The following is a 24,977-nucleotide window of genomic DNA, read 5'->3' on the forward strand; positions in this document are numbered from 1 at the left end:
ACTTTGCAGTTAGTTTGTCTTTGAGTAGGATATTATTTAGGGCCAGGAGTATAAATATCAACAGATTGAACTGATCAACTGTAATAAAGTAGTAGGAATACTGTTTTTAAAAACATAAAATCTGTCCAAAGATCAAAGTTTTCCTTCAGGAATTAAAACGTGAGAGTCTGGAATGTACTGCTACTGTGAAATGGGTGCAGGGGCAATTTGGAAATAAGGCTGTGTTTACAAAGTGAGTATTTTCAAGCAATTTTTAGAAATTGATGATAGAAGATAAAAGCCTTTTAACCAAGCTATAGGGAATAACAACTTCTTTTATTTCAATATTTCAAAGAATTTCATGAGTGTACAAAACCTTCCTTTTTAAACAGGAATGAAGCTGTAAAAATATTTGCATTAGTTGGTCCAGAGAGCTCTGACTTTTGAACTCGTAACTACAAATGGAGGCCTTAATAAATCCATATCTAGGGGAACTCAGGTTTCTTATTTTATAATTAATTGGGTATTTTCTGCTAAATCAAATATACAAACAATAGACAAATAGGGGTCTACTGTCCAGAGTTTATTATCATTGCTGCAAGGCCTTGTGCTGCTAAAAAGAAAGTGGCTGTGGTTCTGTTAGTTAAAGGTAAGCAATGAATGGATAAGAATTGGGCTTATAGCCTAAGATAACAGTATTTCTAGGGAGTGTGTATGCTGTGCTGAACCAGCATGATGGTTCAATTTGATTGCGTTATTAAGGCATATAGACTTTTTGGAGAGTCTGTAAGTAGCATGAAATAAAAACTCCATGGAGTGGAGCCTGCCCTCTCTCCTCTGTCCTTCATCTTACTGTGGTAGTGGCTTGAAAGCCAATGAGTGACCTAACCAGGTATCTGCTGAGAAGATGAACTGAGTTAAGCTAATTGCTTGCTATTACTCAGTAACAGAGGGAAACTATTAAGTGGCTCCTATTACAGTTTTCCATAAGTGGTATTTAAAATGACAACAAATCCTTTGCCAAGAAATGCTAAGAAAAGCTAAAAGTTGAGCTGGAGAGACCCTAAAGCATTTTTTCCTCCCAGGGGAAATCCTCCCCAGATTGAATCCACAGTCCCTCATAGCTGGATCTCTGAAGGAGTGTCCATATGGGAACCCATATTTATCATTATATCACTGTCACCCTTTTTCTGACAGCACTGGGGGTCTACAGAAGTGTGTGTGGTATTTCATTTTATTAGCTTTTAATAATACCCCAGCCTGCAGATTGTAGTTAGGAATTAGCTTGGCGCTTTCCAGTTTGATCTGCCTGAGGCGTAGCGGATGTTAAAAATCAGAATTGGCAGAGCTTGCAGAAGTGTGGATTTTCGGTTAGCTTTAAACAAATACTGCAGTCCGCCCAGCACCTAGTTTTACTCTTGGGACATCTTGTACTCAAAGGTTTGTGTAAGGGTCCTGGAGCATACTCTGAGGGCTTGGTCCATGTGCTGTAGGAGCTCCCTGTACCCCAGGAGCCTGGAGGCTTTTGGTTTGCTGTAAGGTCATGCCACAGGCTGAAAACAGAGATTTATTTCTACAAAGGCTCATGTTGTTTTGGACATTTTTATTCTTAATGTCTCATTTTACGAGACAAAAGGTCCACAGTACATTTTGTTGCTGAGTATGTTCACTTCGGTGTTTTCATGTACTTCCAAGAGAAATACCACAAAATTTTCTTTCTTCTTGTTATTCTGAGTGAATGTGGCATTTAAACTATGTTTAAACTGCTGAGTTTGTCTTAGGAACCTTTCAAATCTTCATGGTTCAGAAAGATTCAAGTTTCTAGTCTCTATTTATGCCGAATTTTAATTCATGTAAAGCAATGTGTGTAGAAATTATTTTTGACAGAATTAACTTGTTTTCTGTTTTTAAATATATATTCCTGCAGACTAGTTGTTCCTGTTATAAAATTATATGGAGTTTTCCAGTAATAAGAATTAAGTGCATGGCAGTAATTCAGGACAAAATTAGCAAATATGGTAAACCAGTATTTATTCTTAAACCAGAGAAACATTAATTACCAATTACTGATTTAGGTTTTCTTTTTAAAAGCAAGGAGAAATGAAAATTAAAAAGACAGCTAATATCTCGGGAAGTCTGGTATTTTTCCGGTAGGTTAAGTGTAGAATATCTGCTGTTGCTGATGTATGCTTGTACAAAGCAGTCTTTGTCTATTTTAAAGTAATATTTTCTCAATAAATCAACGTACAGCACTTAATTGAGTTAAAATTGTGCTGTAATGGCTTCATTTGATTTCTTTAAGTCTGGTGCTGTTTTATGTGTTTTTGTAATGTGGCATTTGGACGTGGTCTTCATGAAGTCAGCAGGCTTCTGCCTGCTGGTTTCTGCAGGAGAGTGGCATGGAAGGAGTCTGAATCAGGGGACCAGGACTTGGGAGCTCTCAACTAGGTCTTCTTTACTGTATCTTTAAAAACAGTAGCATATCTGAAATGAATCATGTATTTGTAGTGGTAAGTGGTCAGATTTTCTTCTCCATTTCATCTACTCAGTTTGATCTCTGTCTTCCACTTGACTTTAGGTTTCTGAGCAGGAGATGGATGAAGCAATCGCACGTACTACCCACCGAGAGAGCAAGGATGCCAGCTCCTCTCACGTCACAGGTAGCAGCATGTTCTCCCCTAATACGTGTCCTTTTCCAGATGCAGGAAGGTTTAAGGACATGCTCTTGGGTTCCCCAGCATCAATATTTTGAGTGCCCTCAAAACAGCAGAAAAGTTGAGGGGGTGTAATCACTCTGTCCACTGCAGAAATTTTAGCAAAAGTATCCAGTTCAGATGGACCAAGTCTATAGCTCACGTTACTTGCTTTGTTGCGCTAGGCTGCCATGATCTGAAAGTAGGATTGCCAAGAGGTGGTTGCTCTATCCTGTCTTCAAGATGAAGCACAATGTCCTGGTGGGGAGAGGACAGGAGGAATCAACTCCATCTGTGTACACTTATCCATGTAGATGGCAAAAAAAAAAAAAAAAAAAAAAAAAAAAAAGTATTGCTGTGTCCATTTGAAAAAGTTCAGACATTGTGTACTGGACTATATGTTTTAACTCCATTTTAATCTTTAGGGTCATGTCAAAATGTGTGCTCTGGCATTTGACTGATGTTTTTGAACTCCAGACTTAGCACTTCCTAAAATCTTACAGATGAAAGCAAACTCTTGGCAATGGCAGAGTGACTAGTAAGGTGATTTTTAGACAGTAATGTTAGATTTGTAATTACTGTCTTTATATATGTGTCAGCTAAGACCTTTGTTGGAGTAGACCTTGCCAGTGGCTGCTCATTTGTCTTTCGAGGTTGCACGTAGTCAGCAGCATGCTCCAGCAGGTGAGGAAGACCACCTCCTGCTCATCTTTTGTTCATAGCTGTGTCCTGGGGCTAGCTGGTGTAACGTGTCTCTGATAATATTTCACCTGACCTGAGGGACAGCTTGTGAAATGTTAAATAAATCTCACTTTAGAAAAGCAATTCAGATAATAAGTAAGTGGGATTAAACACAGCCCCCAGCTCAGAAGGTGAATGAGGCCTTGTTCAGATATATGGACCACAACTTTAATTTTTGGCATCTAACTAAGCTGTGTTTAACAGGAGCTGTACAAAAAAGTCCATCTCCTAGTGTGAAGGCCAAACAAGGAGAGACCTCATCTCCCCTCAGCTGGACTATGAAACGCTTCCTGGAGCCAGCAAGCCGGGTAAAAGGATTAGATGCAATAAAAACAGCGTCTGCTTCAAATTCAGCTTTTACTGAAGCTCTTACTTGATCAAGGAGTTCAAAACCAAACCTCTGTGCTCCTTCCCTGTCACATGGGCTCCGTAAAAGGGTTTGTTTCTTACATCACACGTTTAAATCGTGACAGCAGCAAGCTCCTGTTCGTCTGTGTGGCTGTAGCCTTTGGGAGTGCTGTGCAGAGCACGGCAGAGAAAGCTGTGGGCTCCCACCTCCTGCCACCTCAAAGGCATCCCTGCTTTGCGGGACACAGAGACGAAGTTAGCAGGAGAGACCTGAGCCTGTGGGCAGAAGGTTGAGCGCTTGGTCTCTCTGTATAGCCGTTGCAGTGGAAAAGTCTCTGGTTTTCCTGAGAAAGCCAAAGAAGCCATACAAACTGTGTCCAGGGGTACAAACCCTTCCCTTCTCTGAGTGCAGAAGGTATATAAAGAGAATTACACAAGTAAATGGTTTTCATCCCTTGTTTCTGCATTGAACCACATCTGCAAATTAGTGGGATTTGGAATCCTTTTTTATTTATTATACTGGCTAAAAATGTATTGATGTGCAGCATTTCAGCCATCCAAGTTTGGCAGTTTGGCTCTCAATATACTGACAAGTCCTCTATTATAAAAACTGGTTTTAAACTTCCTTTATTGACACGCCAATGTGAGTGCAGTTTGTGGTGCTTGCATGCAGACAGGGGCTTTAGGCATCGATGACAGCTGGTCACCAGGCTCACTTCTTTTTAGCAGGGATCTGTCAGCTCCGAGGCAGAGCTTTCCCAGTACTTCTCACCCGACGGTACTAGCCAGCTCCCGTTTTCTGATGCTGTAACCGGCTCCTATGATGAAGAGCAGCTCCGTCAGAAGAACAGAAACAGTTTTTTGGATGATGGCTCTCTTCTTCCTGGCAACCTTAGTAAGCGGTGGAAATGTGTCTGGTCATTTGGCTAATGGGGGGAGAGTCACTGGGCGCTGGTTTGCTTTACAGGAGAGCTACGGTGATTCCTGTGCTGGTAAGAAATGCCAGGCAGCATAGTGCAAGCCAGTGCTCATCATATGAAATTCTGGAAAATGGAAGGGGTTTACAACAATGCACATAAATGCCCGTTTCCATGGTATTTTGTCCAAATTGCTGCTCTGATTGTGTGAAAATGACTTTATTTGATTGGCTTGGCCAAAACTAGATTGACAGCACTGCAGGGTTTTTTTTTCAAATGACTGATGATCATCTGATTGATTACATTTAAATGAAAGTATTCGTAGCTATCTCAAATACACAATTTCAAAATGTCATATATAGCAGTGTAAAAACAATCAAATGTTCAATTTGATATCAGATATTTTGCATATGTGTCTTTCTCCCCACAGTAATTGACTGAAAGAATCTTGCATTTCTTTACTGACATGCACCTGATCTCAAATTCAAAGGATATTACATTTGTTTTCCCTTTCCTATGCTTCTCAACTATTGTCTACAGTTTATTCTTCTCTGGAAATTCATTATTTAATGCTTAAAAGCATTTTTACATTTTAAAATACCCACAAAACAAAGCAAAACAAAAAAACTTTCTGCAAAATAAGGTGCAGTTCTTTCTAAGAAGGATGTGGAAAGTGTTCTTGGGTTTACTAGTCTTTAATTTGAAATTGATTGTGCTGTGCTTGTGTCTTTGTTCAGGAGAGCATTTTTCACTTTCTGTAAGTTGATGCAGGCAGTCCTGAGCATAGATTTAAGCAAAATGTGAAAAAAATTCTGTTGTTTAAAGTACACATGCAAATTTGCATCCCTTTCTTCTTTGGGTCAGAGTCATAATTTAGAAATAAACTGAAAATAGAACCAGATGTGCCATGAACTCATTTTGGAAATCTATCTGCTGGCCCTCTTGCTGTTTGCTGTAGTTAGAGAGAGGGCATGAAAAACCTGCTTTTTGCTTTGTGAGGAGAGGTTAAGGTTCCCCTGCAAACAAACCCACATGTACTCTGCTGCAGTCAGATGCATGGTGTTAAAAATCATCTATAAATGCAATTAAAGTATAACTTTTTTTTTTTTCCTAGCTGCTAGAGAAGCAGGAGTAGCAAAAGCAAACGGTCTGGCTTCTCCAGCTACTGGGAGATCGTCCAGCCTTCACAGCAAGCATGTGGAGCCTGTCCGACCCGGCATCCTCAGCGACAGCCCCAAATCTGCCCGCAGCCCCTTTCATCGACAGAGGAGGGTTGTTTTCTATGATGGTGACGTTAGTGATGACAACGAAAGTTCCCAGTTGCAAAGAAGCCAGAGGGTCAAGAGCCAGGAGGATGCTGGTATTGTCATTACAACCTCGTCTGTAGAAATCGATGATGAGAGCCAGGACAGTGAGTCACCTAGATGTAGTGGCACCGAGACATCTTCCCCTGTCTTCAGCAACTCTGTGGAGTCTGCAGACAGCACACTTGAGCAAACCGACTCTCCTTTCTTCCCCATCATAGCATTCGATTACTCAAGTGTGCCTGAAGTTCGTCTTGGCAGTTTGAGTTTAAAGGAGCTCCGGGAGGCACAACTTGAATCTAAGAGATCACCAAAACTTGAGCACAGAGCAGTCACAAGAGTGAAAAGCATGATGAGCACTGAGTGCCGAAGCCTTCAGAGACAGAGGACGGAGGAGCATGGCTCTTATAACAAGCCTGTTGCGAGGACGCTTCCTCACAGCAAGAAGTGTGAAGCACCTGATGGGGCTGGGCAGGGCCAGGGTGAGATAGTCACTCTGGTTCGCAATGAGCACGAGTCATTTGGCCTGGATTTGGAAATCCAGGCCATGCCCTTAAAGGTTGTTGTCACAGGGCTGCGGCCAGGTGGAGCAGCAGAAATGGTAATTTTTTAATTTGGGTTGCCTTGTTGTGATTTGCTTTTACTTTGCAGGGATTATTATTATTATTATTATTATTATTATTATTATTATTATTATTACATGCAAGGGAGACATTTGTCTCTGCTGAGCAAAATGTCTCATCCCCTGTTGTTCTGAAACTTCTGTTAAATGAAATGTTTCTGATTCAGAAGTGTACCCTGGCTGATTCAAAACTAAGTAAGTCAAGAGGTAGATCTACTGAGATGGACTCATCCCCACTTGCAGTCACGGGTTTGAGGGAATATTCTTTTGTTTCCTTTCCTTTTACCAGGGGCAAAGACAAAATAAGTAAATCCTGGTGGTAAGAATGTTTGTTATGCTCTATTATTTTCTATGCACATATTCCTGTGTTATAGAAATCTGGTACCAGGAGGCCTTAGGTGCTGGCCAGGTTTGCCAAGCGCCATGGTAGTAGCAGTAACACATTGCTCTTCCGCATCTCATACATGCACGTATTAATGTGGATACTTGGTTCGTGCTGGATGTGGAATTGCTGACCTAGATGCAAAAGTGCAGAAAGAGGAAGTAGGATATTCTGGTGTACAAGGCTGGATGTAGCATTTTTAATCTAGTTAGTGGCCACTAGGGTAAGAGGGGATATGTTGTAGCAGTTTGAATTGGGCTGTGAGAGCTGGGGATTTGGGTTCTGCTCCTGCCTTTTTCTCTGACTCATGGTGCAGTGTTTAGAAACATACTTAGGGTTTTATCTTAAGAGCTCAGCCCCTGTCCAGTTTAGTTATTTAGGAGAGTCCCATTGGACCAATGGGAGGTTGTGACCAGGAATATAATTCATACATGAAATGCAAAAATTATAGACAGTGTTCCAGCCCTGAAGAAGCTAGGGCTGATTCATGCCAGTTCATTTAAATGAAGAGGGCTATGTCCTCCATCCTGATACTGATCTGTCAGAGAAACCAGCAGGTCTTTTGACCTTCCTGTTTGAGATTGATCATTAATTCCTCTCCTGGCAAAAGCACAGTCTGCTCTTTATTTATATGTTAGCAAACTGACAGCAGTGGTACCTGTGCTCTGCAGTGATGTGAAATAGGAAATGTTGCTCATAAGCCATTGCTTGCTTCCCTGCAGTCTTTGACCCTGTGGCAGGGCTTCTGATGTGTATTTGTAATTTCCCCGAATTTGTCGTTGCACCAGGGATCAATGGGCAAGATGGCTGTTGGAGATGAGATTACCACCATCAACAGTATCCCAGTCAGTAAGATGACATACGAGGAAATCTGCTTGCTTATGCAGTGTCTTCCCACGTCAGTAACCCTGGAAATCCAGAAAGCAGCACCAGGTGAGAGAGTTGTTTTGCTTTTTTACTATTTATTCTGAGTAGCAGTGAAGAGAATTCCCTTGGATCAGCTGGGTCTGATCTTCTGCTGCCCCAGGTTCCCACATCGATTCAGGTTAAAAATGGGGGGTACATTGTGTCTGCATTGGTGAGCCAGACAAAGCACTTTACCACCAAACCAGGCTTCAGGGTCCTCCCTAGCACCACAATGAGGGGAGCAAACCTACACCTGTGTGAAGCATTCAAAGCTCCCACTTACAGTATGTCCCTCCTGCCAGCATTTGCAGAGGTCTGAGTCATTTCATGCAGACCTGGAGCTAACTCGGCAACAACCCTGTCCTGATAACCCATTCTACTGCTGTGCTTGTCCAGTAAATATATTGACCCTTTATAATCACATCTGTCTCTCTTAATCTGAAGTTTAAGTAATGATTTTATGAATGGATGATAAGATAATAAAAGCCGCCCCCTTTCCCCTTTCCCCTTTCCCCTTTCCCCTTTCCCCTTTCCCCCTGTCCCCCTGCCCCTCCCCTTCCACCTTCCCTCCCCTTCTCCCCCTTCCCCCTTCCCCCTTCCCTCCTCCTTCCCCCTTCCCCCCTTCCCCCTTCCCCCCTTCCCCTTCCTCCCCTTCCCCTCCTTCCCCCTTCCCCCCCTTCCGTCGCCCCCCTTCCCTCCCCTTCCCCCTTCATCCCCCCTGTCCCCTATCCCTCCCTGTCCCCTTCTCCCCTTCTCCCTTCTTTCCCCTTCCCTTCCCCCTTTCTCCCTTCCCGCTTTCCCTTCCCTTTCCCCTTCCCTTGGTCCCCTTCCCCGTTTCCCGGTGCCTCCCTTGGCCCAATTCCCTTCCCCCTTTCCCCTTCGCCCCTTCCCCGTTTCCCCCGTTCCCTGCCCCTTTGTCCCCGGTCCCCTGGCCCCTTCCCCTTTCCCTGTCGTCTTCCCCTTTCCGTCCCTTTCCCTTCCCCCTTTGCCCGCTTCCCCTTCCCTCCCCGTCCTCCCCGTTCCCTCCTCCCCATTCCCCTTACCCCCTTCTTCCCCTCCCCTTCCCCACCCCTTCCCCCTTCCTCCCCCCTTCCCCCCCTTCCGCACCCTTCCTTCCCCCTTCCCCCTTCCTCCCCTTCCCCCCCGTTCCCCCTTCCCCCTTCCCCTTTCCCCTTTCCCCTTCCCCTTCCCCTTCCCCTTCCCTTTCCCGTTCCCTTCCTTCCTCCCTTCCTTCCGTTCCTTTCCCTGCCCTTGCCTCCGTTCTCCCCCTCTCTTCCCCTTTCCCTTTCCCCTTGCCCCTTTCTCCCCTTCCCCTTTCTCACCATTCCCCTTATCTCCCCTTCCGCTATCCTTCCCTTATTCCCGCTAGTCCCTATATCCCTTCCTCGTATCTTCCCACTGTCGCCCCTTCCCCCTTAGCCCTTGACCCCTTGGTGCCCGTATTCCTTCCCCTTCCAGCCTGTAGAGTGCCATCCACCCTTCGCCGCCTTGCCTCCCTATCGTCCCCCTTCCCCGGGGGCCCCCTTCCCCTCCTCCCTTCCCCCTTCCTCCCCACATTACTCCCCCCTTCCCCCCTTTCCCTAACCTGCACCACAGCATTCCCGTCCCTTGTCCCCTTTCCCCACCTTTCCCGCCCTTATCCCCCCTTTCATTTCGCACTATTCCCCCCTTGCATCACAATTGTTTCCCTTTCCCCACCTTTCCCCGCCCCTGGTCCCCCCCGTTCCTGCCCCTAGTTGCTCCTGTCCCCACCTGTCTTCCCCTTTGCCCCCCGGTCCCCCTTTCGCGCTTCCCCCCCGTTCCCCTTATCGCCCCCTTTCCCCTTCTTCCCCTTCCCCCTTTCACTATCCTTTCCCCCCTTTCCCCTTTCCCCCCTTTCCCCTTTCCCCCCCTTTCTCCCCTTCGCCCCTTTCCCCCTTTCCCTTCCCCTTTCCTCTTCCTTTCCCCTTTCCCCCTTTCCCTTTCCCCTTTCCCCTTTCCCCTTCCCCTTCCCCTTGTCAGAATTCTCTAATATGCAGAAAGATGAAACAGAAAACCTAAGAAAACTAGTATCTTATCAAAATGTTTATTTGCATGTTTGTTATAAAAGTTTTCTAATTTTAATTGAAATATTTGATACCTCCTTAGTTTCTGCTCAGGGCTGATTTATGCTGCTACAGCAATATATGCATCCCCACAGACCGTACAAATTACGTGGTGTGGAAATGAGTGTTTGAAAAAGAAAAGCATACTTTTCAAATTCAGGAAGAGTGAAATATTTTGCTTCATTCTAGCTTATGATCTTCTTCATGTACCTATTAATACCTGGGAGCCTAAAGTGCTTCCAGATGCTTCAGTTCCAGTTGTTCTTTAAGGAATTACTGGCTTGGCAGAGTCCTGTTCTTGTTTCCTTAGATTGCTGTGGCTTTTGCAAACTAATAGCATTGGGGTAGGGGCACATTGGCACTCCTTTATTAGGCAGCTCTTCTGCTTTACCCTTCCCCTTACCCTGCCCCACTGGCAGAGAAGAGGGTCTCTTCAGTGTGTGATCCAGCATGCTGAAGCAGGGCAGTACTTCAAATCCTAACCAGGCTGCTTCAGATTGCTCTTCTGATGTGTCTTCCACTTTGTTGACTCCAGTAGGAATCTGGACTTCTTAACATGGGTACCTAAGTTAAGTGGTGTGGATAATCACACAGGTTTGTGCAAGGAGAGATGCAGTGGAACGTTTGAATGAGCAGGAAAGGATGCTGATTCTGTGACTACACCACTCCTTCTCCATGCACTTTCTGGGCCTCATCTGGTAGTAACTGGCCTCTGGAAGGCAGCTTGAATGGGGATGCGTGTCCCAGAAGCAATGTAGAAAGGTGCAAGCAGATGCTTAGGGTAAAGTGTTGAAAATTGAAGAGCTGGAGAAATGAGTGAACAGGAATGTGTTGGGAGTGCAGCAGTGACAGGGAGCTCAGTGTGTTGCCCAAGAGTGGGTTAAACATGTATTGGAAGCAAGGAAGGATCTGTGCCAGAAATCCAGTAAAGCCCATATGCTTAATGCCTGTATAACGTCACCCATGCGTGTCACATTAAACACCTGCAGAAGTGCCGAGAGGATCAGAGTCAAGTTATTTATGCACAGCTCGTCACTGCGTTATCTGTTCACCTTTGTTTGCTATGCCAGGGCTTTGTGTACTATGTACAATCTGTTGGAGACATCTTCGATCAAACAAGTAATGAGAAGCAGTACTGCTCAGCCTGATTTACTTCACACTGACACTTTGGTAGTTGGTTGCTTGTTCAAAGATGAGAAATAAAAAGATCATGACTACTCACCTTGGATAAGTGGTTTGCTCCCTCCTGTGTGCTACTCAAATACACAGGTTTATGATTAATTTGAGTTGTTGTAAACATCATTACAGAAGAGGAGGAGTGCAGAGCAAAAGGAAAACATGTAGTCTGACTACGTGGTTGTCTATTTTTGTAATAAAACCTGGTATTTTGTGTATCACTTCCTATATCTGACAGGATTTTGCTTCTTTTTTTTATTTATTTTTATCATGATGCAGCTGTCAGCAGATTTACAAACCTCATCCTGTCTCCAGGGGTAGACAGTCAAAATCAGGCCGATGTCAACAGCATCCTCACAACTGAGGAAGAACCGACTGCTGGGAAGCGAGAAGGAGCAGGTTTGCAAAATGCTGGTGGCGGCAGTGCAGTGGAGAGAACAACACTGCCACCTGATGCCACGAGCAAAGACGTGCAAAGAGGTCCCATGAAAAGCAACCATGCTGAGGACTGCGCTGCCATCCCCGTCACTGATATCGATGACTTGCTCAGCCAAATGGGTGCTCCCGAGAGCAGGGCTTCGCGCACCCCGTCGCGAGCGGAGAGCCCCCTCCGAGATGAGTACACCACAATGTGCTGCTGTGGGACTGACGAAGGCTGTCCCGGACCTGAGCCAGGGCCAGCCAAGGAGGAGCTGCTGGAAAAAACTGTGAATTGTGGAGCTAATGCACAAGGGGTTTTGGGGCTGTCTGTGTTGGACTCCATTAACACAGGCAAACTTTTTACTGTGAATAAAAACTCTCTAAATAACTATTCTAGGAATTTTAGCAGTTTAAATGAGGATGAGTTGCCTGCAGCAAACTCTCCGGAAGGTAAGAGGAGTGACCTGTTTCCAAAGTCTATGTATGGGGCTGCGGAGGATTCTCACTCGGACACAGAGTCTGTCACAGAAACCTTTGACAGTGCTAATGAGGTGTTGCTTGGGCTGTGCGCTGCTGCTAACGCCCCTGCAGTCTGTACTGTACTGGAGTCTGACGAGGAGCAAATTGAGATTTGTTGCATGAATGATGATCCACAAAAGCCCACACAGGAGCAACATCTCACATCTGCAGCAAGCTCATCCTCTCTGTCCCCGCTGCATCCTTACGGCGGCAAAGTTTTACAAACTGAGGGCTGTGCAATGTGTGGGTCACTGGAGACAAGCATCAACAAACTAGGCTTGGAAGATCACAGTAGTCCCACTCCATGTCCCTCACAGTGTTCAGATATGTCCTCTGCATCCTTGTGTTCTCCTTCCTCAGTTTTCCTGCCAGAAAAAGACATCCTAAAGAATTCAGTCAGTATCCCTGAAGTTTACTCTTTCTGTAACAATGGTGCCTTAAGTACAGAAGAACAGATGGGTTTGGGGAACAGTAGTGGACATACGAAATGCTGTGAATCCATTGAAGAGGAAGGGTCTCTGCACTGCAAAAAGATAAGCTTTTGCTCTGCTAGAAATGTCGATGGCTTGGAGAACAACGCGCTTGAGAAAGAAGGATATCATGATGAGCAGAGATCCACATCTGAAAGTGAAACAGTGGTTGATGACTGTAATCATGCTGTTAGTTATTGCTTAGTGAAGAAAGAAGCCAACAGTTTGTCCAGCTTGTCTAAAACAGAGAGCAATCATGTGAATGCATTGTCATCAAGAGCAATATCACTCAGGTCTCCCTTTCCCACTAGATCTAAAGATCCAAAGGCTAATACAGCTCATGAGTTGCCAGGGAAAAATGAGAAAATTAACTCTGTGACTTCAGGAAGGACTTCAAACGGAAAAGTCCAAAGCTCAGGCACAAATCACTGCAAAGGAGCTGCAGTACCGCACAGCCCATCCTCACAGAAAAAATCCTGTCAGGATTCTAAGGGAATGGCACAAAAAAGTATAATGGACACCCTTTTAAATAACCAGAAGGCCAAAGCAGGACCAAAGCTAAAAGGGATCACCATCAAAAGCAAAGCAAAGGCAAATTCAGATTCTTCAGGCATTAATCCTACCAAAGTCAGTGGGGCTGATCAGAAAAGGGCTTCTGTTTCTCCACAGCTGTCCCCCAAACTCCTGGGGAAGAAAACACCACTGTCCCGTAATTCACCTACAAACCCAGATCCTGGCAAGAGCATTTCAGCAGCCTCAAGGACTCTGAAGTCAGAGCTAGAAAATAAACCATCTATGGTCATTTCTGAAGATTCACTTCTGCCTCTCCTGAATGGCACCAGCAGCCCAACAGCAAGCGGTGAAATGAAATGTGGCTGTGAGGAGCTAACAGGCGTGCAGCAGGCATTGGGAAAGCCAAAAGAAAAGCAAGTTTCCATGCAACCTGCGATGTGTCAGGATAAGGGTGCTAAGGTGGATGATTTCAGAGCCAGAGATGGTCAGTCCAAAGTCACTTCATCTCCTCAGGGGATACCAAAAGTTGAAGATGTGAAAGGGAGGGCTGATAACCCCGGAACAGGCCTGACCACAATCAAGAGCATCTATAGTGCAGATGACCTTAGGCAATTAGATCTGCAAAACGTAGGACCATCTGCTGGAGGCTCTTCTTTGTTGAGGTCCCCCTTGGTTCAGCAGGAGCAGCTGGAAGGGCAGGAGATCCAGCGTACTTTCATTGAGGTGAAGCTTTCCTCCTCCTCACCCTCTTCTTCCTCCTCCTCCTCCTCTGCCTCTTCCTCACCAGCATCATTTTTGCAACTGCCGTTGCTGGAGAAAACAGAAGAGATGAACACAGAAGTGCCTCGGCTGACTGCAGAGGTGGGGACCATGCAGTATTTCTCAAAAGCAGATACTGCCGGAGACAGAAATCTCTATGGCTTGTCGAAACCTGTGATGAGGACTTACTCGATGCCGGCCCAGTTATCGGATCACTTGAGGGAGGACTGCCATGTTGCAGAGGTTCATCCTGTGCAAGGTCCGCAGGGCCACGCTGCAGAGGAGAAATACCCCCAGGCAGCGACGGGGATGTTAAAGATGGTCCATCTGAACCTGCCAAATGGGCAGAGGGGGAAGGAGCAGGCTTATGCCTCCAAAAGCGCCCAGAGGGTCCATGACACATCCCCCGCAGCCAGCGACATTAGCTGCCCCGCTGCCAATAAGCTGAGGGGCTTCAGGAGGAATTACTACTACTATGAGCTGAACTGGCCGCATGAACCTACCTCATCCTTCTCTGTCAAACAGAGGATCAAATCCTTCGAAAACCTGGCAAATTTTGACCGGCCCATTGTGAAGGCCATCGATATACACTCGGCTGCGAGATCACCGCTCGCCAGGAGGTCGTGCGGTGGGATGGCTGCCGCAGCCAGCCCCGCCGACATGCCACGGGCCTTGCGGCGCAGCTTGAGCTCCTACGGTGGCAGCCCCAGCCCGGCCAACGCCGTGGCCAAGTCTCCCACCAGCGCAGAGCCCACGCGTGTGGCGGAGGGCGGCAAGGGGGAAGGAAAGCCCCGGAGGAGCGAGGAGGGCGGTGCTGGGGCAGACGCGGCCGCCTTTCCCCCCTCGGCCTCGCAGGTGCGCCGCAGCCGGGGCCTGGGGCGGCCGCCGCTGTCCCGCTCCAGGCTGCGGGAGCTGAGGGCCCTCAGCATGCCTGACCTGGACAAGCTGTGCGGAGAGGGCTTCTCGGGGCCGCCGCAGCCCGCCTGCTTCAAGACGGAGCTGGAAATCACGCCCCGCAGAGCCCTCGGCGTGCCTGCCCGAATTGACGCAGCCCCGCCAGCCCGCTGCGGCCCTGCGGAGGCGGGCGCGATGGGGATGGGTGCCGGCAGCCCTCGGGACAGCGGCTCGGGGACGCCGGGGTCCGCCTCGGATGACGACGTGCCCCATGGCAGCTCTCTGGATGGGGAACGCTCAGAAAACAGCTGGTCCATCAGGTTGGTGTTGGCTTTGTTACCGCTGCTTCGTTTTCGCCCCCGCAAGCCTCTCCTGAGGCAAAGCTTCCCCATTGCCCCAGATCTGCCCCAAAGCGCGTTTCAACTTTGGCCCCAGCCCCAGTTCCCCTCACGATTCAGGGTCCCGTTCTTCATGCTCTTGATCACCTGGAGCCGCCATGCTGCTGTCTGGTGGCAGCCATGCTTCTGTGCAGGGTGAAGCACTTCGTCCTGGCAGGTCCGGGCTCCTTTTCTGTGTCCCCTCTAGCTGGTTTTGGTCAGTTTTTGGCCACCTTATGACACAGCCGCCACAGTGGAGGGGAGGCTGCAGAGCGCTGGCTGCCAGCACAGCCCACAGTGATAAACGAGCTTGTTGTCCTGCCAGAAGCAGTCTTCAGATGTAGCTGTCTCCTCGTTTTTGTTAACGTATGTTGCTAAAACCATTGGGGAAAGAGGAGGGGAATGGAACGGGGACTGACTTTCAGAGTTAAATTGTCTTCTCTGCCCCTTCCCATTCTTCCAGCATACACCATTTCTTAGCTGTTTTCAAGATTTCTGCTTGTTAATGGGCTGGCCCTTCATTGTTTACCCTAATGCAACCTACGTTGTATACCTGAAATGTATCTCTACACGGTCTAGAAATAAAAAGCTGTCTTTTATATCTTTCTGTTCATTTTAGCTTGGATCAGCTACTCGTCTCAAGCCTGGACCAGCAAAAACTGCAATCTGTTTTGTCAGCAGTAGTACCAAAATGTGACGTTGTTGCTATGCTCCAAGAAGTCAAAGCACAAGTAAAGGTAAAAACCAGAAGATAAAACCAGATTATTGGTGGTATTTTTCAGGGCTTTCTTAATGGCACATAAAATCTCTTCCAAACAGTTTCAGAGTTCCTCCAATAGTCCTGTGGTAGGTTACAGTTGATGGTAGTTTTACTAATGCTGGTTTTTGAATGCCTGCTATAAACCCATAATAAATTTGAATGGCTTTTGTATAAGAAAGCGTATTTTTTGTCCAGTGTGAAAGCAGTTTTCAGCCACGATAAATAGACCTATTTTAAGTGGAGAACTATGCCTCCATTTGAGTCATTATTACAGCTGAGAAACTCCTGGGTTTGCCGATAATTGCACATCAGAATTTAACTTTCCACCAACCATCTGGGTCAGACTTGCTTTCCCCACTGTGCAAGGGAAGCTCTGCTCCTCTCTTTGCCTGGAAACACCCCCCTTTTGCTAGGGCTGCAGTCATGGAAATTGAGTTTATTTTGTTTAATGCTGAACTGGTGGCTTGCAACAACACAAATTGGCTGCTGGAGGGTTTGTAAGAGACTACTGTGACCTTTTTGCTCTCTTCTGTGGAACTGGTTATTGCATTAAGATAACCTGCTTCATTATCTCGGTGTTTAAAGAAGGCCTCCAAAGTGAAATGATTGGCAGAACATTGCTTCTCTGATTGCAGTGTTTGTGTTTGTGTTTTTGGGATACATCCACATCGTTTTTAAATCAGAACAGAAGTTGATAAAATAATGACAGCACTGGAGGGGAAACTGCCATCTGGTCTGCATAACTGCTGGCTGAGCTGCATTTGGAACATTCCTGAGTCTTATTCACAAAGGTTGCTGTTTCAAACGTAGAACAAACTGGGGGGAACTGGACCTCCCCAAGATAGCCAGCTTTACCTCCTTCCAGGGACAGCATAGCTAAAGCTTGCAAGTCCCAAGAGCTTGGTGAGCCAAGAGGGTTTGGTAGGTTTACTGATAAAATTAGGATTGGATTGTACTTCTGGCTAAAGGTAATTAAGTGTTCTTTGAAGTATTTTGCATGGGGTCTTGGAGAGATTATTTATTTATGCCACTTTTCAAAGTCTGAGAACTCAAATATTTATAAAGCTGAATGCTTTTTGGAATGCACTCCTTGTCTGCATAGTTTCTTATCCATATTTAAGCCCAGTATGGCACGTACTCTGGAAAATTTTATACTAGTCAAATGCTGGATTTAAGTGTACAATAGGAGGGTTCTTCATGGTTATGCAATTGCTGAAAAATTAGATGGACTGCTTGATTCGGACTGAGAGCTTCCCCAGAAAGAGTTTGTCATCATCTTTTGCTCTGAACAGTGCTGAATTTACTGCTTTTAATAAGTGCTACTAATATATAAAAAAAAAAATACGGGCATTTTATTGTTTAAATCTCTATGACTGATAATCTTTGGCTAACAGGCTAAATAGAGGTGATCACTGGAGGCCCTGTGTGTCCAGTGTGTGGCCAAGTAAAGCAATAAGCATTCATAGCCAGGTGTGTCTGTGCCCCATAGTACATGTGCTGGCTGAGGACAGCATTGAGAGCTGGGGAGGGAGGAGATGCATAACCTTGGCAATGGGAAGCTAGGGTTCAAGCTGTGTTGCTGACCGGCCCAGGATGTGCGGTCCTTGCACAATTCTTCTCCTATGTAAGCAAATTAAGTTGTGGTAGCAAGGGTTGGAAAGAACCTGACCTCTTAAACAAAAAGGGTTCCTATAGGACTTAATGGTCAAAGATATGGGTGTGTTTCCATTACCCTCACTGCACTTTGAAGGGGGCTAGCCTAGATACTTAACTGATTTTATTATTTCTAGCCTAACAGAAAGCTGTTCTCACTTGAGTACAGGTGAGAAGGGTCTTAACATCTACAAATACTGTGCTCCGTTCTCCTTCAGCACTGATGGATCAGTGATGTGGAGCAGGGTGGCATCAGTTTCTGACATTGCCTCTGTGCATTGCAGGGACGCCTCTCACAAAGAAAATTTTCCAGAGCCACCGTTTGGCAAAAAAGCACACAGTGAGGCCAAGAATTTGACATTGTTTCACCAAAAAATGATAATAATCTGTGGTTCCCTGTGCCTTTTGAAACAAAATTAAAGGCAAACATTGAGTTAAAATGTTGAGTTTAGTGAACTAAATACATCATTTAATGCTAAATAGATTAATAGGTTGGTTTCTAATGATGTGCCATTAATTTTAGTGTTGGCAGTTTCTGGAAATGACTGATACTGGATGGGATCCCAGGGAAAAGCTGAGACCTGCTTTCTACTCCTCACTTCTGATGCTCTGCCCCACAGACGGTTACTATCCCCTTGCTCCGCCAAATGCCTGCTTATAGCCCCCCTTACACCACAAAATGTGGTCTCTGTAACAGCATCTGGTTTTGTCCTAATAACCGTTCAGAAGACAGCACCAGACTTGCTGGATGGGACTGCTTCTCTCTCATGGCAAATTCTGTATTTTGGCAGCGGGCCATCACTTCTAAGAAATCAGCTTTACACCTTTGTTCTGGTCTGGAGCCAAGTTCAGCACTGGTGCAGACCTGCACGAGTCCCTTTCCTGTGCTGGACGCTCCCATTTCCACAACAGCACAGCTTAGTCCCATTTGGATCCCTAACGGGCTCCTTACTTTCATCTCCCAAATGAAACAGTTTTTCCTGCTGTCCCATCTAACTTTCCAAAGCTTCAGTTTGTGGTCACTACCCCTTGCAAGATTGTCCAGCACTGCTGAGAAGAGATTGATACAACTGCCCTGCATTACATCTTTGTAACTGCCTTTTGAGGGGAAGGAGAAGTGGGATAACAAAAGTGTTAGTAATTCCCTGGAAAGTACAGTGCTTGGTCTAGAAAGGTGTATGGGAACTATTGAGTTTTGACTGCAAAATGTCAAGCAATGTGAAATTTATTACAGCCTGTGAAAGTAAGGCTGCCCACAGTTTAATACCCTTCCACTGTCCTAATTTTGATTTTGCTTTCTAGCCTTGGACTGACTGAAGAAATCTTTGCTGTCACCTGAGTTCTCTTATCTGGCTGCTACTCATCTGTAGCATGAAAAGAAATGTATTTAATGTCTCAGTTTTAATTCCTTGAATTGCTTTTTTTACCTGCCATAGTCTGAGGGTACTGGGAATTTGTCATTTGTGCGGGAACTTTGTCTTGATCTTTGGTTTGTTTTTATTCTCCTTCCTCTCCACCTCCATTTTTCTGCTAGAGCAAAGAAGACACATACTTTGTAGTCTTGCACAAAGAAGAAGGAGCTGGCCTGGGATTTAGTGTTGCTGGAGGAATAGATCTGGAACAGAAATCAGTCACAGTAAGTGATGGCTGCAAGTAATTTTTTTGCAAAGCTCACTTTAAAGCAGGCTGGTGATTAGATCAAGCGCTCGTTTATCAAGACTCACTGCAAGTCATTCACAGTCATAAAACAGTGTCTCTCAGAGGCGGCTGCATACCATCTGCTACTGAAATCACAGAGTGTCTGGGAAGCATAATTTCTATTATTGGAGATGGATGCCAATTATGTTTTCAGTCTTTAAAAGTCTGCTACTGGATGGGGGGGCTGGCTAGATCTAAATCCTAGGCATGTAAATAAAATTCTGCATGCAGTTGCAGTGCACGCAACATTTTAGGGGAGATTTTCATTCCCAGTAAATGCTGTGCAGTGAAGTTTTTGAGGAATTTTGCAAATGTGAGAATGACTGTTACAGACCTCCATAAATATTCTGGATTTCACGTCACAAATTTGGTTTGGTGTTACTAAGACCTGCGGGTGGTCAGTAAATGAGGGTTGTTGTTTTGATTTTTTTTTTTTTTTTTTAGTCTTATAAAGCATTCTGAACCAAAGATACTGTGTGCCATTAAGTGATGTTGGTGTGTAAAAAGTGATACCAAGCAACTTATATACTGTTCAAAAACAGATCAGTTGGATAGAAAAATTCAAGTCAACTGGTGTTGCGTGTGACAATTTCTTTGCACAAGATACACATTTCAATTCTGCCCTGACAGAGAGAGATCCATTAAGCGCTGAGATCAAGATCAGAAGAAGGGTATGTCCTCAGTCTGTGGGGCCTGCAGCAGCCCTTGCAGGAATCTTCTGGTTTTTGCTTTTGGACAAGACCAGTATAAGTAAATGTATTTTACATTAAGCAGTCATTGAGTTAGAACATGGTCACAGTCTAGGGAACAGACTCTACTTCTCTCGCTGCAAATGTTGTGTTCCCTGTCTCTGGCCCAAACACTCACAGTGTCAGCTGTGAGGAAGGGGACGGCTCCACAGTGTTCCACCCCAGAGAGCTCCTCACCTAGTGACTGGGACACTGCCTAAAAATATGATCTTGAGCTGTCTCAGGCTGAGTAGAGCTCACTTTCTCCATCAGTGCCATTAGCCATGAGAACAAAAGAGCATCAGCTGCTGCTCTTTGCAGATCCTCTTTGTTCAGTGTCTATAAAGCATACTTCTCAGGTGGGGAAGATTTTAATGTCCTTGACCTACTGGGATTCTGGGTCCCAGATGGATTTAGGGTTGCCACTGGGTGCTGAGCTGCTTAGATGGGCTGTTCTGCCCACGCTTGGGTGGAGAAATAGAAATGCCTAGTGAGTGTCAAGGTACTGAGGAGTTGAGCATGTGAGGGAAGGCAGCAGATGTTTTAGACATGACCCCTGTATTCCACTTACCTCTTGCATTTGAGTGTCTACGTCTGTTACTGAGCCTGGTACTCCATCTTTGAATGCCTGCTTAGACTGGCTGGCAATTTATCTCCTTGGATCTGCAGGGTTCTATGGCAGGTGCCCATCTCAGCATGGCCCTGCAGTGAGAGAGAACTGGAGCCAAAGGGCTTCTGATTCCTCACTGTTGGTCTGGGCATTGGGGTAGATTCCTAGAGAAAATGCCATGCAGAATTGTGCCCACAGATTTGGTGCCTTGAACCTTTGCCCAGTGGACCTAGAACTGTGTGCATGGGAAACCATATTCAGGCTGCTAAAATTAGAGTGCCTGATAGGCAAGTCTTTAGATACAGGGTCTTGAGTCTTTTAGTCAGTTCTTTTCTGTAAATGGCACACATATCTAAGTCTCAGCAGCACTGCTGGAGTTTACTCAAAGTTTAATCTACTCTGAATAGAGTATTTTTTTTTCTCTAGAAAAAATGCATTTCAGGCCACTAAGTCATCCCTTTGCATCTATTTGCGTGATATTTGATCAGCCAAATTGAGATGGACAATTAAATACTTGTACAGCTGCAGTAAGTCAGAGCCTTTCTATGCACAGATGCTGTGCACTAGTTAGAAGTATGCGTGTGAAAACAGCACAGGATACATGTCCCAGTCAGTGGGAATTTGGAGAGTGGGTGTCACACCCCACAATGTTGTTCTTGGTGTTTGGTGTAGCATGGATGTGGATTTAACCTGTGTGCCACTTGAAATATGTTAATTGAAGACTTTTGAGGAGTTCACTGAAGGCATAAGTGATTTGTGATATTAAATTCTCTAGCTGGTTTTGGTTGTCCTTGGCTTAGAAATGACCATGCAGTAATAGCATCTTTTCCTCTGCTTTCCCCCCTCATCTCTAACTGCAGTTCTTCTCCAGTCACTTAGGCCTTAGTATTTGAGGGTGTTCATTGGAGCAAATGTTGTGTGCTTGATATCCAGGCAGTGGGCACTGATTGCAAACTTTGGTAGGGTCTTTGTGTTCACCTTGGCTTGTAGAGCTCTATGTGTGGTCATGAGGTTAAAGCATCCTTAAGTTAAAATCTTTTTTGTAGGTCCACAGAGTGTTTTCGAAGGGAGTGGCATCTCAAGAAGGGACTATTCATCGAGGAGATCTTGTTCTGTCAATCAATGGCAAGTCTCTTGCAAGCTCAGTCCATGGGGATGTCCTGAATACTCTTCATCAGGCAAGACTATACAAATACACGGTCGTTGTCATCCAGAAGGAAAAAGACAAAGCAAACAATTCTTCCAGTCTTGAGATATCAGCTACTGGCAGAAAATGTGTGGGGTCTGGAAAGGATATTTCCATGGAAATAGGAACAGGTATGATCTTTGTCCAAGAACAGTTGGAAGGATTCCCTTGCAGAGCAGACTGAAGGGAAAAATGTCCATGTGTTTTAGATTAAAACCGTCTGTGCCTTATGTGATTGAAGGGAGCAAATGAAATTACCTTTAAATTTTATTTGTTCTCTTTGGAGCCTAAATGCAGTTTGGGTTTTGTTTTTTTTTTTTTTTTTTTAAATATCATAACTTAGAAGGACATTTAGGGCCTAATCCAATTTCTACTAAAGTTAGTGATTCCACATACTCTTCCAATCCAGGATAAACGCCTTTTAAATAATAACAGTAGTCAGTGCGAGAAAGCAAACAACCAAAAAAGAAAAAAGGAAAAAAACCCCAACCTCAAAGAAAACCCCAAGCCCTGCAGTTTGTTATGCATAGGGACTGAACTTGCTCTTTGTAATAGCAGACTTCATACTGTTTCTGCTAAAAACATAGAAAAAATTATTTTGATATTACAGTAAGTGGAGCTAAGCCAAATCCAAGTCAGCCATCCCATAGGAAACTAGGCATAAATGGTTTAAGTGGAAATATATCAGTGGAATGGTAAGTTCCTGTTTGGGAACAAGACAACATTTCAGTGTGAAGGCTGTACTTGGGGTGTCACAAGCAGATCTCTCAAATTTTTTTGTAGAATTAAGACACAAAACCCTTTAGTACCTGTCTGATGCTGCTGCTTCGGGAGCAGGGCATGACCTGCTTCAGTCCTCCACTGCTGCAGTATCCCTGGGAGGGAGTGGGCAGTGGTTACAGCTTATTGCTGAGAGATTTGGTGATGTGGCTTCTCCTGCCTTCCAGGGCAATACCAGGCACTCAGCTCAGACCATCCCCAAACCGGGACATGGAGCTGCCATTCACCTATTTTTAACCCCTTAGCCATAATAATTACTGTTTATTTTTTTCCATAGCAGTTTTTATTGTTTTATGCTTTCACTGGGTTTTATAGGCCAGCTTTGTAATACAGCTTAAAAGAAGTAGAACGCACGCTGTAAATTAATGGATCAGCCTTTCTGGAATTGTTCCCGTGGATATAATATATGTAATTACTTCAGAATCCCTTTCTACCCTAAGCTCCCTGCGTCTTGCACGTTGATAAATGCAGGATAACTGCTGGGTGCAGGCACTAGGGGGCAACATTATCTCATAAACAGCATAGTATTGGGTTATTAAGAACATATTTCCATCCTGCAAGGCAAAGCACATCTTCAAATGTTTTAGATAACGTTTAAAGTTGTTTGAGATAACAGCAGCAGTAATTTGTGATAATGCAGACTGCATAATTTTTATATTCACACAGGGCAAAGAGGATCCTGTTTTCCAAAATTGTAGATTTATTTCCTCCTAAGCAAAATCATATTTTATGTGAGCTACAGCAATATTGCATTCTAAAAATATCTGCTATGTAAGAGGCAGGATGTGCATACAGGTAATTATGGTTATTGCCATAGATATGAGAGCAGAAACAATTACTCACAGTATTTAGTGATTACAGATTTTTCCTTAAGAGGGTAGAACATGTTTGTTTAATGCAACATTTCATTCACTACTGTTATTTGAAAAGATGTGGCTCATTGAATAAGAAAGTGGGAACAAATGAAAGAAAAAGAAATGCTCTCCACTCCATTTTTATAATTTTTCAGTTATTTTGTTCATGTTGAGTCTTTGCTAAATTTGCTAAGCTTTAATTTTGCCGAAAAAAAGTGCCCTGGCAGGTTTTGGTTGAACATGCAAAATGAAAATGGCACTGTGTGTAAATGCATTTTGTACTGTCTCCCATTCACAGCTGCAATAATACACATTCACTTCTGAGAAACTGGGTGACAACATGTTCTAATCTGAATATGAACTGAACTCTAAATTGCTTTGTCACTGCAGCAAAAACAAAACCAAAGAAACACAACTTGCAATTTACTGTTAACTGCATAACAAGATGCTGTGTATATTCTGTTACAGATCCAAACCTGGATATGAATGATGTCATCTGCGTTGAATTATTGAAAACCTCTGCTGGCTTGGGATTCAGTCTTGATGGTGGAAAAGCTTCTATTGCTGGAGACAGGCCCTTGCTTGTAAAAAGAATATTTAAAGGTACTACAAGCATGCAGTGGATATTATCCCAGTTTTCCTTTTGTGCATTGGACAGACATTTTAATTCTTGGACTTGATTTTTTTTTTTGAAGCAAGGGTGGTTTTTGTGGTCCTTGTTTATTACCACTTACTAGCCAAAGTGGTCAGTAAAAAAAACAGTCCCGGGAGTGGCTAGGGATTGCGTCTGCTAGTAAATGTTTGTGGAGCAATATGATTTACTAAATATGATGCAGTTCCTTCCTGGGCTTGTCCACTATTCTAGACATTAAATTACAGCAGCAGTATTGTATGTAATGGTTTGAGAAGTTCATGCCTTATCCAGTTCTCTTTTCTAGGAAAAGGACAGTAGAGAGAATCAGTGTGGTTCCAAAGCACCATCCTGCATTATACCCAGTTATTAATTTTACCTCTTTTTTTCATCTTTGCTTTTCTTTTGTTAGATATCAGTATTAGCTTTTGCTAAGAATATGTGATGTTTGTATTCAAAAACTGCCACTTTTGGATGCTTTGTTTGTCAGCAGGTAGTTAAACTTACACAAACCATGTATAGAAAGGAAACCAGTCCCAGAACTATGCTGTGATTTTAGTATGTCTGTTGTGGTTTAACCCCAGCCAGCAACTAAGCACCACTCAGCCACTCACTCCCTCCCCCCTCACCCCCAGTGGGATGGGGGAGAGAATCAGGGGAAAAAAAAGTAAAACTCGTGGGTTGAGATAAGAACAGTTTAATAGAACAGAAAGGAAGAAAATAATGATGATAATAATAACAATAATAAAATGACAATAATAATAATAAAAGGATTGGAATATACAAAACAAGTGATGCACAATGCAATTGCTCACCACTTGCTGACCGATGCCCAGTTAGTTCCTGAGCAGCAATCCCCCCTGGCCAACTCCCTCTAGTTTATATACTGGGCATGACATCCCATGGTGTGGAATATCCCTTTGGCCACTTTGGGACAGCTGCCCTGGCTGTGTCCCCTCACAACTTCTTGTGC

At 44.6% G+C, this 24,977-nt stretch overlaps 1 protein-coding gene across 4 annotated transcripts in view; it reads left to right on the top strand.

Moving 5' to 3' along the window:
• The window catches only part of PDZD2 (PDZ domain containing 2), a 145,416-nt gene that overhangs the window by 115,464 nt on the left and 4,975 nt on the right, over window positions 1-24,977 (top strand). For 3 of the 4 annotated variants that reach the window (XM_030005540.2, XM_030005545.2, XM_030005546.1), the window contains 10 exons: window positions 2,558-2,639; window positions 3,618-3,721; window positions 4,488-4,656; window positions 5,793-6,583; window positions 7,775-7,919; window positions 11,432-15,047; window positions 15,724-15,841; window positions 19,052-19,153; window positions 21,600-21,870; window positions 23,842-23,976. In XM_030005540.2, the coding sequence (XP_029861400.1) occupies window positions 2,558-2,639; window positions 3,618-3,721; window positions 4,488-4,656; window positions 5,793-6,583; window positions 7,775-7,919; window positions 11,432-15,047; window positions 15,724-15,841; window positions 19,052-19,153; window positions 21,600-21,870; window positions 23,842-23,976 (5,533 nt within the window). The remainder of the gene's footprint in view (window positions 1-2,557; window positions 2,640-3,617; window positions 3,722-4,487; window positions 4,657-5,792; window positions 6,584-7,774; window positions 7,920-11,431; window positions 15,048-15,723; window positions 15,842-19,051; window positions 19,154-21,599; window positions 21,871-23,841; window positions 23,977-24,977) is intronic. The other variant, XM_030005544.2, reaches the window with a different exon arrangement.

This window comes from Aquila chrysaetos, chromosome Z, assembly GCF_900496995.4.
Source record: "Aquila chrysaetos chrysaetos chromosome Z, bAquChr1.4, whole genome shotgun sequence".
NCBI classification, from domain to species: Eukaryota; Metazoa; Chordata; class Aves; order Accipitriformes; family Accipitridae; genus Aquila; species Aquila chrysaetos.